The sequence below is a fragment of the Eschrichtius robustus genome, chromosome 16 (genome assembly GCF_028021215.1).
Source record: "Eschrichtius robustus isolate mEscRob2 chromosome 16, mEscRob2.pri, whole genome shotgun sequence".
Taxonomy (NCBI): domain Eukaryota; kingdom Metazoa; phylum Chordata; class Mammalia; order Artiodactyla; family Eschrichtiidae; genus Eschrichtius; species Eschrichtius robustus.
Window position 1 is genome coordinate 31,327,894 of NC_090839.1, and position 13,429 is coordinate 31,341,322.

General features: G+C 54.0%; 1 protein-coding gene across 3 annotated transcripts; it reads left to right on the top strand.

The window, feature by feature from the left end:
• The first annotated feature begins 392 nt into the window (after nucleotides 1-392).
• Nucleotides 393-13,082, top strand: MAVS (mitochondrial antiviral signaling protein). Of its 3 annotated transcripts, none has more exons than XM_068524247.1 (8): nucleotides 393-411; nucleotides 529-586; nucleotides 4,583-4,773; nucleotides 5,712-5,886; nucleotides 7,191-7,363; nucleotides 8,087-8,243; nucleotides 10,143-10,654; nucleotides 11,528-13,082. In XM_068524247.1, exons 3-8 carry the CDS (start codon nucleotides 4,657-4,659, stop codon nucleotides 11,975-11,977), a joined length of 1,584 nt encoding a protein of 527 aa, XP_068380348.1. In that variant the 5' UTR covers nucleotides 393-411; nucleotides 529-586; nucleotides 4,583-4,656; the 3' UTR covers nucleotides 11,978-13,082. The 3 variants fall into 3 exon arrangements, with proteins under 3 accessions (XP_068380348.1, XP_068380347.1, XP_068380349.1); XM_068524246.1 differs by having other exon boundaries at nucleotides 4,603-4,773; XM_068524248.1 differs by lacking the exon at nucleotides 393-411 and having other exon boundaries at nucleotides 530-586; nucleotides 4,621-4,773.
• The last annotated feature ends 347 nt before the right edge of the window (nucleotides 13,083-13,429 follow it).

The following is a 13,429-nucleotide window of genomic DNA, read 5'->3' on the forward strand; positions in this document are numbered from 1 at the left end:
AGGCCTTTCCCACGCAGCACTCAAGGCCCACACCCTGCGAGCCGGGCGAGCCAACCTTGGCGCCCCTGCCCTGCATACAGCTACATGCCCCGATCCTGTCTCCTCAGGTCCAGAATGAGTGTCGCCTGGCTGGGCACTCATACCCTTGTGAACTCTGCGTGACACTGGACATTTATTGAGCACTGACTGTGTGCTTAGGCCCTGGCGTCCAGGAGCGAACTACATAAAGACCCTCACCCCTCAAATTACTCGGCGGAAGGAGGGGGTAGCCTCGCGTGGGAAGCGTTGGGATCGAGCCCACCACGGTTTCTACTTGGTTTCTAGTCAGACCCTGGGCTTCCCCTGGAAGTTGCTCGAGACGACGAAGGAAAGAAGATCATCTGCTCTTCCGCGCATGCAGTAGGAACCCAGGTCTGTCCCGAGCGCGCGTCCAGAGCCTCGAGGCCCCGCAAACCAAGGCCAAGTGCCCGCCCCCGCTGTCTGCCCAATGGCCGCGCGGCCCTACCCCCCGCCCTTCCCTCCCTGCAGGGGAGGGTTCCCGGCTGTCCGCGACTGGAGGCAGGTCGCCGGGTCGTGGCTACCCAAGGTAAGATCGCCACCTTGGGAGCTCGGTCCTCTGGACTCAGGGCGCACAGATGCCTTTCGGGGAGGTGGTCCGCGGCGCAGGAGCCGAGTGGGACTAGGAGTCCGCTGGGGCGCACGGGGCTTGGGGCGCGCGGGGAGCCGGGAAGAGCAGGTACTAACACACAGGGTGTTCCGGGCAGCGAGAGCTCCGCGCACCGCATCCAGCACCGGGGGCTCGGGAGGTGGGTGGCGCGGGCGCCTGCTCGGGCTGGAGGGGAGGTTGGGCCGGAAGGAGAAGGGCGCTGGCTACGGAGCTCCTCCAGTTGCCCACAGGCCCAGGGTAACTCCCAGGCGAGGCCTAGCCCGGGTGCGCCAATCTCTGGCGGCCGCGCTTTTGGGGGTCGCGGACTGCCGCCCTCCCTTGGGTCTTGGCTATTTTCGGTGGTGACACCTGTTCAGAACAGCCTCCCGGTCCTCCGCGGACCTGGGTCTGGCCCAGGAATTCAGGAATAGGAGCTGAGACTGTGAGGCCTCGCCCCTTCCGGGAGGGTGGAGCGCTCTGAACTCAGCTTCTGGTGCAGTCGGGTCAGAATTCTAGACGCGACGGTCAGGAACTCTCCGGCCCACATCTTACCTGAGACCGGAAGGAGGTGCCTGGAAAACACTGGAAAAAACAAAACCGACATTCTCCGTTTGGAGGCTCAAAAACATCTGGAAGGACATCTGGAAGGACCTGAGAACCCGGCTGTTGTGGAGGGCAGGGTTAGAACGTCCTCAGACGTGTCTGAAAGATTTCCATATCTCGCAAGAGAAGGGACTAAATAGTGCACCTTCCCAGGCACACTCTCACTTAGCGACCCCCCTCACCCAGGCAGTGGCCTTGGCCCCTCCCGGGGCTTGAAGGCAGGGGGCTGTGTGAGCCTCACTGGCCGCAGGGGTCTCTAAGCCCTGCAAGGTGTATGGTGAGCTGCAATGAGGCAGCAAGTCCTGGGTTCAAATCCTCTTAGGCCACTGGTCAGCTGTGCAACTTGGCATCGCTTGTCCTCTTGGGATTGTGGCAAGAATTAAATGAAAGAAACTTAGGATGTGCCTGCCTATAGTGGACCCTCAATAAATGTGAACAAATATGGGCTTCCTTTCTTTTTGGCTGGACCATTACATACACCCATACTCCCCAAACTCTTTGCCTCAAAGACTGAGGCTGGGATACAGAATGTATCACCTGACTCTCTCCTGGTACTTCCCTGGATCCCATGGGAGGGAAGGAGGGATCTGTTCACCACCACAGAGTTGTTCTTTGCTCATCTTCTGAAGGCTCAGAGGAACCCCGCCCCACCTCTCTGATCCTCTTGATTTCTGTCATTGGTACTCGCCCCAGGAATGTAGCACCTGGTGGTTGGTAAAGCAGGTCATGCAGCATGTGGCTATGAGGCTGGTGGGCTGCAGGTAGGCAGGACTACCGCTCCATTTCCCATGTGGCAGGGGACTGGTGGCCTCAACAGCCTCTGGGCACTCTCTACTCTGCAGCACTATCTCTTAGAGGTCCCACCCAAGCTTGACATCCAAGTTTCTACTCCAGCCTGCCCCTCTCTCCTCTGCCCACTTCCCTCCCTGAAAACCACTTTGGACATCCAATAGCATCTCAAGCTTCACTTGTTCAAAATGGAACTCTGGAGTCCTCTCTGCACCACTGCTTCTCCCCCAGACTCTCTGGCTTGCTAAGTGGCACCCTCCATCCACCTAGTGCCTTGATTCTTCTCTCTCCTTCACCTCCCATATCCACAAAATACCAGGAATCCAGCCACCTCTTGTCACCTTCATGGTTACCATCCTGGCCATACCCATCATGTATTCCCTGCTGTGGCCTCCTGACTTGTCTCCCTGCTTCCATCCTGCCCCCTCCCCAGTCCAGGATCCTCACAACCACCACAGAGGTCTTTAACATAAATCAAATAAGTCAAATCAAATAAAATCCTCTCCCTTTCCTGCTCAGAGCCCTCCAGTGGCTCCCTGTTTCACTCCAAATAAAACCCAAAGTCCCTTCTTATAATGCCCTACATTATTGGCCCTTCCCAACCTCCTTGACTTGAACTCTGCCCCTCCCCCTAGCTTTCTAAACTTGGACAACTCCAATCTACTTTCTATTCTTCAAACATGCCAAGCTTGTTCCACCTTAGGACTTCTTACTTGCTGTGCCCTCTGCCCAGAACACTGATCTTCTTACATTCGAGTTCAGCTCAAATGTCAGTTCAGAAAAGCTTCCCTCCCCAACCCAGTTCAAGCAGCATGCCCTTCTTCAGGGGCTCTGTCTCACCATCTGCTTTATTTTCTCTGTAACCTTTATTACTGTCTGGAATTCTTATTTATGTATATGTTTTCTGATTTGTTATCTGTCCCATTCCAGTGGAATGTAAATTGGATGGTGGCAGAGATCTTGTCTGTCTTATTCCCTGCAGCTCTCTCCCATGAGAAAGGCAAATAAGAAACAAGCAAACAAACAGATCTATAATTGAAAATTGTGTTAAGTGCTACATAAGCAACCTGTGGCAATTGATTGTATTGGGGGTACTTTTAAATTTCAGGCTTATAAGGCTGAACTACTGTATTGTCAAAACAACCTCTCTGAGCCATTTTAGGGGTGAGGACAAGCCTGGAAAAGGCTGATAACTTGCCTGAAGTCACACCCAGAAGTGGAACTCAGCCTCCTACTGAAAAAATATGTATGTAGGGCTTCTCTGGTGGTGCAGTGGTTAAGAATCTGCCTGCCAATGTAGGGGACATGGGTTCGAGCCCTGGTCCGGAAAGATCCCACATGCCGTGCAGCAACTAAGCCCATGCACCACAACTACTGAGCCTGAGCTCTAGAGCCTGTGAGCCACAACTACTGAACCCGCGTGCTACAACTACTGAAGCCCATGCGCCTAGAGCCCGTGATCTGCAACAAGAGGAGCCACCACAATGAGAAGCCTGTGCACCTCAATGAAGAGTAGCCCCCGCTCGCTGCAACTAGAGAAAGCCCGTGTGCAGCAACGAAGACCCAACACAGCCAAAAATAAATAAAATAAATAATTTTTTTTTTTAAATAAATTTTACACTTTATTTATTTATTTATGGCTGTGTTGGGTCTTCGTTTCTGTGCGAGGGCTTTCTCCAGTTGCGGCGAGTGGGGGCCACTCTTCATCGCAGTGCGCGGGCCTCTCACTGTCGCGGCCTCTCTTGTTGCGGAGCACAGGCTCCAGACGCGCAGGCTCAGCAATTGTGGCTCACGGGCCTAGTTGCTCCGCGGCATGTGGGATCTTCCCGGACCAGGGCTCGAACCCGTGTCCCCTGCATTGGCAGGCAGACTCTCAACCACTGCGCCACCAGGGAAGCCCAATAAATAAATTTTTAAAAAATTAAAAAAAAATGTGTGTAGCAAGCTTTAATGTAATGGTGGGCCTGCAGTCATGTTCTGGGAAGAACCTGATCCCAGATCCTGAAGACCTCAGTTCTTTGCTCTTCTGCTCACTAGCAAGTCCCCTTAATTCCTTGGTACTTCATTTTCTTCACGGTAAGAATAGGATAGATCCTATTATTATGTTGGGTGCCTTCTCCTCTTCCCCATCCTCTCCCTCCTACCCCTCATCCTCCCTCCCTTTTCTCCTCCTCCTCCTCCCTCTCCTCCCCTTCCCCCTCAGTATACTCCAAAGGAGCAGCACTTCTAGGTGGTGCCCTTTTGCTATCAGAAGCTAGGGGCACATTCAGACCTGGGGATGATGGGGCAGGAGCCAGAGCTCTCCCCAACACTGACCAACCTGCAGGGCAGAAATGGGCCCTAGGTCTTCTAGAGCTGATTTTTTTTTTTTCCACCAATTTGTTTTTAGGCAAATTCATTGAGGGCCTCTGAGACTTAGGCAGTAAAATAGGATGATTAAAGAAAAAAGCAAAAATTCCGAAGAGTTGAAAAAGAAAGAGAGAATTGCCTTTTGTCCAACTCCACTCCCAACTCTGTTGCCATGCGTGGTCTGTTTTCTTCCAGTCTTTTTTCCTCTCTCTCAGTCCATCCACCCTTCATAGGCCAGAGCCCTCTGCCACTTCAGAACCCGGACAGCGATGACGTTTGCTGAGGACAAGACTTATCAGTATATCCGCAACCATCACGGCAATTTTTGCAATATTCATGTTCTGGAGATTCTGCCTTACCTGTCCTGCCTCACAACAAGTGACCAGGTGAGCCAGGGCGTGACAACCAGGCATGGACTGGGGGCAGGGCTGTGGAATTCAGAGCTTCTCCCAAGCCAGGACCAACTCCTTCCTTCTCTGTTGTCTGTATCTTGCTTCCCATCCTTGACAGTTTTCTAACTTTCAGAATGAAGTGTGGCTCAGGGTGTCCTTTCCAACCTCACTGAGCTCCCTCTTGTGTCATTTTGGTATAGTGCTCCAAAATATGGCACTGAGATTTCTGGGCTTGGGACCCCTCACCCACTTTCATCGGAACCTTCTTTTTCTTTATCTCTTTTGTCCTTGTTCCTGTTTAGTTTCAATTGCAGTCTCCTAGTCATGGGACCCATCCTGGCAGAGAGCTTGTGGCTCAACTTTGAGAGTCTTTGGGAGCCAGACTGTGCTAGCTCCCTCAGCACTTGCTGTGGGCCCCTAGTGAAGTGAGCCTGGCCCCTCCCAGTTTTAGCTGTCCCCACATTGAACCCCGAGGCCTCCCTCTGCTTCCTCCTTGCAGATACCGGTGGTGTGTGAGTTTGTGGCTGGTAGGGTTTGGCTCCTCCCTCTTGTATTTTGGTGTTTGTGGGAATACCTTGCCATTTAGTTCTGCAGTAATGTTTTCTGTGGGTTTTTGTTTCTGCTATCTGGTTGCTTGTTTGCATGTGCTAAGCCTCAGTTTCCTCATCAGTAGAGTAGGGGTAATAATAGCATTAAATAAGATAATTCACGCAAAGCCCTGAGCAGAGAGCCTGGGACACAGTAAGGCCTATTTCCTGGGCCTTTAAACTTGGGCTCAAACTCTGGCCTTGTCCTGGGCTCTGACTCAGTTTCAGATGGTTGCTTCCATCTTGTAGCTTTCTAGGTACCTCCATCTGCAGCTGTCCCCTCCAGAGTGGGGAGGGGGTCAGGGCTACCAGGCTTGAGCTTGGTGGCGGGGCTGTGTCTTTCAGGACCGACTGCGGGCCTCCTATGAGCGCTGGGGGAACCAGGGCACTCTCTGGGACCTCTTCAACAGCCTTCGGCGGAGGAACGGCTGGGTGCCTTCCTTCATTGGGGCACTGAGGGCCTGTGAACTGTCTAGTCTCGCTGATGAAGTGGACCGAGTCTACCAGAGCAACCTGCTACGTGAGCCTCCCACCTTGGCCCTTCTTCTGGAACTCCTATCTGATTCCCTGGCCTCCACTCTCCCTCTCCTCTCACCCCATACCTACTGTCTTCATCTCTCACCCTCCCTCCCATCACTCCTGGGCAGTGGACAAACCTGAGTGTAGAGCCCTGCTTTGCCACTTATTAATCTTTATTAGCCCTTTGGCCAAGCCCCTTCATTCCCTAAGTCTCAGTCTTCTTTGTAAAATGGGGCTAATGGCAACATTTACCTTGTAGGGCTGCAGTGGATACCATGGGATGATGGCATGTTGAGTGCTTAGCTGGGGCTGGGCACCTTCCATGTGCTCAGCAAATGGAGCCTCCTCTAATTTTTGTGGCTGTGACGTTTGCCTTCCACGCTTTTCTCATTTCCTCCTGTCTACTCTCCCTCAGTTCGCCTTTCCTCTCTCAGCTCATCTCTTCTCTCCCCCTCCCTTCACTGTCTCTTCTTTCTTCCTCATGGGCTCCTTCCTTCCTTTCCCCTCATCTCTTCCCCTCCCACTGGTTTCCCCTAGAGCCTCCTTAGCTGCCTCCCACCCCGCCAGCTGCCCAGTTATCCCTCAAAGCCCTCTCAATGCTCCCTGCCAGGCCAAGTACTCAGAGGGGGTCTGCTGAGGCCAGGGTCTCAGGGGCTGAGGCAGGAAGAAAATTCACACCAGCCCTATATATATTTCAGACTAGAGACAATTCCTGAGACACTGCTCAGATTTATAGCCTTAAAATATCCCCATGTTTGCCTTTCTTTCTTTTCCTCCCCCTCCCTTCCTCCCTCCCCTCCTTCCTTTCTAACTCATCTCTTCATTTGTGGAGATTACCAGTGATTCCCCCAGATGAAAACAGCTGTGGCAGGGCCAGGCGTGGATGGTGGGGGCAAAGGGGAGGGGCTGAGGAGGAAGCTTTAGGTCAGGGGTCAGTTAGTGGTGAAAGCCACCCACAAGGAGGAGAAGAAAGCCACTGTGTCCCAGAATGCCTGGGGACAGAGAAGTGGTGACTGCTGACACAGTCTGGGTGGTGAGAGGCCTGCGAGGTGCCCCCAACACTCTCCCTTCCCCCACTGCTCCTCCTACGTCTCCTTGTCCTCTCCATCTCCACTCTCCCTCCGATACCTGCCTCCTGCTTTGTGAAGCTGGTCTCCTCTGAGGAGTACTGCCCACGTCAGGATAGAGTTTGATGCTGTGGGGGACTGAGAGCCATGGACCTGGAGTTCTAGGAGCACCCAGGCCTCTCTTGTCACTGAGAGCACCCCAATTCCTCCTTGACATCACAATATCTTTGTCCTTCAGGGAATCCGAACCACTCCCCATCCCCACTGGAGCGGCCATCAGTTTCTGCTGGTGTTCCAGGGCCCTCCACACCTGCTGTGGCCCCCAGCATCCCCTGCAATGGCTACAGAGAGGACGAGCCAAGTTACCCTATGCCTGTCCAGGACACCCAGCCACCAGAGTCCCTGGGAGAGGTGCGTCCTCACGATCTACCTTGAGCCTCCTGCTTTTGTGTTCCTGTCTGCCCACTTCTGCTCACCCAGCCTTCCGGCAGTCCCCCACAAATCATGCCTAATCTCTGCTCAGAACCCCAGGGCTCCCCCAATGTGGATCTTCCCCAGCTCCCAGACTGCCAACCAGGTCTTCACTATGTGGCAGCCCCCACCCCTCTGTCATCAGCCAGCTGTGAGGTCACAATTCTGAGGTCTTTGCAGTGGTCCATGTGAGATGTTGAGCTGGGTCAAGGGATCAGGGGATGACCAGATGAGGGAGAGTGAGGGAGCAGGAGGTGATGGGGTAAGGGGTGGATGGTTGGAGCTGTAATCATTGCCAGTAAAGTTTGGGGGTTAAGATGACTGATTCTATTGGGATAGGATGAGTGGGCAGTGAGGTGTCCAGGAGACACCACTTGGACTTGAAGCCTAAGAAAGGGGTCTGTGCAGTGGCCCCAAAGATGGGGACCTTTCTTTAGGGCCAGACAGATGAATAGGGACCCCCCATGGGATGATTTTCTATGAGGTGGCTTCAAAGTCACCTGCAGATAGAAGTTCTGGCAATGACCAAAGCCGAGGCAAGGGCTTCCTTGGTCCTGTGCTTCATGGCATGGGCTGTGGCATGTAGGAGCCGTCCAAGCATAAGCTGCCCTTTGCCAGCTCCTGGGAGAAGCAACTGCCTTATTCATATATTCCTTCGTGCAGAGTTCGAAGAAAGCCCCACAGCCACCCAGTTCTGGGGCTGTCCTCAAGAGGCTGGGTGGCCCCCTGCAGCCCTCGTCTGACATGGTGGCCCTCAGCCCTCTGACCTGCAGTGGACATCAGGAGCAAGACACAGAACTGGGCACTACCCACACAGCAGGTATGCATGGACTCTCGAGTTATAGGGCCTTTCTGACCTCCCAGTGAGGGTAAGGGTTAGAGTTGCCCCTCTAGTTTTCTTGGACAGGAGGCAAAGGTGGTATTCCCCAGGGAAATGAGTTCACCCCAGGGAACAACCCAGTTCCTCAGAGGGCATATTGGTTAGTATTTGCTTGGTAACATACAATCCCAAAATTTAGTAGCTCAAAATACGACTATTTACTTAGCTCGTGATTGTGTGGGTCAGCAATTTGGGCTGGCTCAGATGGGCTGAATTCCCTCTTATATACACATCAGTGTACACATAAGCTGTTTACGGCTGTTGGCTGGGGCACCTCAGTTCTCTTCTATGAGTCTCTTACCTTCTAGCAGTCAAGCCCATTTCATATACCTGAGCAGAGTTCTGAGAGAGGGAGAGAGGGCTTCTGGGGCATAGGCTCAAAACTGGCACAGTTTTCCTCCTGCCTCTTTCTGTGGGACACAGCAAGTTACAAGGCCAGCCCAGCATCAAGGAGTAGAAAGATAGACTCCATCCCTACATGAGAGGACTGACAAGGTCACATTGCAGAGGGCGTGGATACAGGTAGAAGTGAATTAGGGCCATGCCTGCACTATACCAAAGGGACTATGTAGGGATCTGCCAGGACCTGGAGGACAGTGCAAGAAGAGTACAGGGCTGGGCCAGCTGTTGTCAGGGAGCACTGCCCTACCCTAAAGGGGTCTCTAGCTCCCAGTGAATCACTAAAACTTTTCAGCCCCCAGAAGAAGTATGTTCTTCATCAGCCAAGGGCCTGGACCCTCACATCAGACATCTCAGGAATATAGTGCTATCTACTCTGATCTCTTGGGCTGGCATCTCTGCACCACTATTTCCCAAACTGTGTTCCACATGACAGTGATGCCCAGCCAGCCCGCAGTGCCCACGGAACAGCCACAAGACACAGGAGCTCAGAGAAGCCACCTTAGTGTTCCATGCTCCTGTCACACCAAACTCTAACCCAAGTATCCTTTTGCACTTTGCATTGTCAGCTTGCTGTGGAACATCTTTTCAAGAAATGCTGCTGTGGACCAGGGAGGCAGAGGGCACTTTGATTTCAGTATGAATATGGACATAGGTCCCATGAGATTCTGTGGTGTTAGCTTTGGGACGGGGGGTGGTGGACATCAGAATCACTCCCGACCTTTGTCAGCTGTAGGGCCAGGCATGTGTGTTCTCAAGAGTTCCATGGTGAATCCTTATGTAGCTGCCTTTATGGACCATCACCACCTACACCCTCCTGCTTCCCCCAGTTCAGACTCTCCTCCCAGGGGTGGCTTTGTCCCTGTACCCCCAAGCCCTTGGGCCTTCTAGAAGATTTGCACACACTGGGGGCTGACAGGGCCTCTGGTGCCACATGACTGGTGTGAGCTCTTCTAAGCAGAGCCATCCTGCTCCTCTTGCCCTGGCCTAGGATTGTTCCTGCAGAGAGGAAAGATGGCAGTGGGAGAAACATCCAGGATTCCACTTGTCTAAGGAGAGGATGGAAGAGGCAGACACAAGAGGAAAGGGGGGTGTCCTAGGCAGGAGAAGAAAAAGCAGAGAGGAAAATTAATAATGATTTTCAAGCTCCTAGACCCTGTTAAAGGGAGGGATCATTTTGCTCTTGTGAGAGAACATGTCAAGGACTGAGGAGGGACAGGACCAAGGATTTATCTGCAACCATTGGGCCTTCAGCCCTGGGAACCAAAGAGACTGTGGAGACTCCTCCATGGGTAGGAGGTTGGGAGGCTTGGATGCAATAGGGATGGTGTGAGCTGGGGCAGAGAGACCCTTCTCCAGCCCTCTGATCCCAAGGCCACTGTGATTTTAGGATAACACTCCTGTGGGTTTGTGTTTCTCATTTTGTTTTGCCACCTGCAGGCGTGGTGTCCAGTTTCACATCATCCTATGGGCCTGTGTCTCCGACTGTCTCCTTCCAGCCCTTGGTCCGTTCTACCCCCAGGGCAAGCCGCTTGCCTGGACCCCCAGTGTCAGCTCCATCTATTGGCACCTCCTCCTCCACTGGCTTGGCATCTGCAGGAGGTGCTGCTGACCAGGCTGAAGATACCATCTGCTCCAGCGGGGCAGGGGTGCCCACCAACTCTTTGACTGCCAGCACAGTGCCCTCCAAGGTGCCCACCAACTCAGCATTTGGCAGCACAGTGTCTTCCAAGTTGTCCACCAGCTTGAAGCCCCCTGGTGCAATGCCCACTAATGTGCTCACCAGTTTAGCACCATCCAAATTGCCCATCAACTCAGTGCGTTCTGGCATGGTGCCACCCAAAGTGCCTACTGGCTTGGTGCCTGACCACAGGAAACATATGTGCACGGTGCCCAGAAAGCTGCCTGCCAACACAGGGCCCACCATCAGGAACAGCAACAGACTCGTGAAGGTGAGTCCTCGCCCCTCCTAGCAGTGATCCAGGCCTCTTCCTTGGACCCTTTCCAGTCTCCATTCTGTCTCCAGCCTAGGCTGGTCCAAGGCTTCTTCTGAGGGCATAGGGACAGCTGAGACCTAGCCTCATCCAGACCTAACACCATGTCCTTTAGAGTAATAATAATCATTAGAGCTCTTAAGTATGAATGCTTCAGGAGGGTCAGGCTTGCTGGGTCACCTCCACTGGTCACATGCATTAACCCATTTAGAGCTTACAGCTCCCTTTTAAGCTCATCAATACTATTTTGCAGGTGAGGAAACATTGAGGGGTAGAGCAGGGTCGCCTGTTTGCCTCGATGCCTTGCTCTTCACTGGGATATCTGGCCTGCCCCACCATGACCAGGGTTTTACAAACTGCAGTCCCAGCCCATCCATCTCTGACCCTAGCAGCAGTTGCCTGCTCGGAGCCTGCACGTCTAACCCTACTGCTGCTGTATGTCTGGAAGAACCAAATCCATGGGGCCCCTTGGGTGCATGGCCCAGCCTCTGACCCTGTGGCTGCTTCATGGCCATCAAGCCCAGGCATAATAAAGTAGATGGGGCCACACATGACCAAGTGCTCCCTGGGGTGGGAGTGAGCTCACAGGCAGGCCAGTGAGTAGAGCTTTCAGCCCTGGAGGAGTTCACCACTGATGCTCCTGCAGGGCCTTAGTCCCCTCCTCCCCCACTGTCCTCCTGTACCATCAGTGAGTTGAGTCCCCAAGAGAGGGCTGCCTCACAGCACTATGGGTTGGGAACTGAGGGGTTGGCCTGTTCTGGGAATGGGGCCACCCAACCTGGCTTGTCCCCCACCATCCTCAGTCCCTCCAGTCCCTCCTTTCTTTCCCAGGAGACTCCAGCATCTCCAGGGCCCACAGGTACTGCCACTGGAGGCACCTCGCCATGGCCAGATAGCAGCTCTGACTGCTGGGGATCAGAGCTGGAGCTGAGCAAGCCTGGCAGGCTGATATCCAGAATGGACAGCCAACCGTTCTCGGGCTGCTCCGCAGACCTCGCCATCAGCTACAGTAACTCCCTGGGCGTGGGGCCTGACAACGCTCCGGAGGAGAACGAGTACGAGTCGGAGGACACCATTAGGATCCACGGGGGCCCCAGTACCCCCATCCTGGGGGACAGCCCTGGGACACACACCACCCCAGGATTCCGGGAGGAGGAAGAGTTGGAGGAGTTGCTGGTGGTCAGGACCTCGCCCTGGGCTCCGTGGCTCAGGGTGGCTGTGGCTGGGGTGCTCCTAGCTGCACTCCTGGCCACACTGCACCGGCGGCGTCTACTCCAGTGAAACTCCTGGGCCCTCCCTAACACGCATCTGCTCCCTTTCCCATGGTACATCTGCCTGAGCCACTGAGTTGAGCTGTCCCACCATCCTTGACCCTATCTTGGGGCTGGCAGAGGCTGGGTCAGAGGCGAGGCAGCATTTCCGTCCCAGCTCGTGCCCTTGGTGGCTCCCCCACCATCCTTGGCTTTCTGGGCCCTGGGCTGCCCTGAGTGCTCCAGACCTCGCCCCCCTGGCCATCTGGTTGTTGCCCTTATCCTCTGGAGGAGGTACCCCCGTCTAGGCCTTATCCTTCTTTACCCAAGTGCAAGGATCAGGAGGTGCTGCTGGAGACCGCAGGGGGTCGGAAACATCCCCCATCCTGCCCTGGTCCCTGGCAGCCAATGGGGGGGGGGTAGGGGACCCCATAGAACATCACTCCAGACCCCAGTGGCCCAGCCTCAGGCTATTGCCCCAGGAGCAGTGGAGTGGCCCATCTTCAAGGACTTAGTCCCCTGCCTCTCTGGTTCCCCTCCCCTGCCACACAAGGTTGGGGAGGAGGTCTGGAGATTCCCATGGACCCCTGGGAAGCCTGATCAGGTGCTAGGCCTGAGGACCACCTAAGTGCCCCTCTCCAGCCTTCTCATCCTGGTCTCTGTTCTCTTCAGCTCCGTATGGGGGTTGGAGAGGGAGCACGTGCAGGGCAGAGCTCAGACCAAGGTTTGGATTTCAGCTCCACCCCTTCTTGGGCTGTGTGGCCTTGACAGATAATCAGCCTTCTCTGGTCTTGCTTACTCATGTGGACTGTGAGGATCATGGCTCATCCTTCACTGGGTTCTCCTGAGATTGGAGCATACACGTCTTTGTCAAGTGCCTGGTCCAGAGCAGGTGGCCACTAAATGCTTCTCTCACCTCTCCCTGCCCAGCCTGGTAGAGATGAGGGCATGAGAGGCAGAGTGCCCAGTGGGTAAGCGTGCACTGCTGCAGTGTAGGATGGCCTAAGCCTGCATCCCATCTTACTAACTCTGTGCTCTTGGGCAAGCAGTTAACCTCTCTGTGCCTCAGTTTTCTCATCTGTAAAATGGGGATGAATAGTAAAATTTTATGTATAGATATACACGTCCTAGTGTTGTGAGGATTAAATGAATTTATCTATATAAATCTTAGAATGGTTCCTGACATTTCATTTACTAGGGGTGGATACATGTTGTTATTATCTCTATTCAAATGTAGAGGGACTGGAGCACTTGGCCACGCCTTTAGAAGCAGACCCAAACCCTACTGCCTATGCCCCTTTTATATTTGTCCCTTACTTTATTCTATGCATTGGGGAATTGTTGGGGAGTGAGGAGGGAGGCATGTCCACTGGGGCACCTGTGCAGGGTGGGGGCTAGGGTGCCCCCCAGCAGACAGACAGATTGAGGGATATCCTTGTGGGTTCTTTCCCAGCAGCCATTGCTGGACAAGGGCCAGGCACAG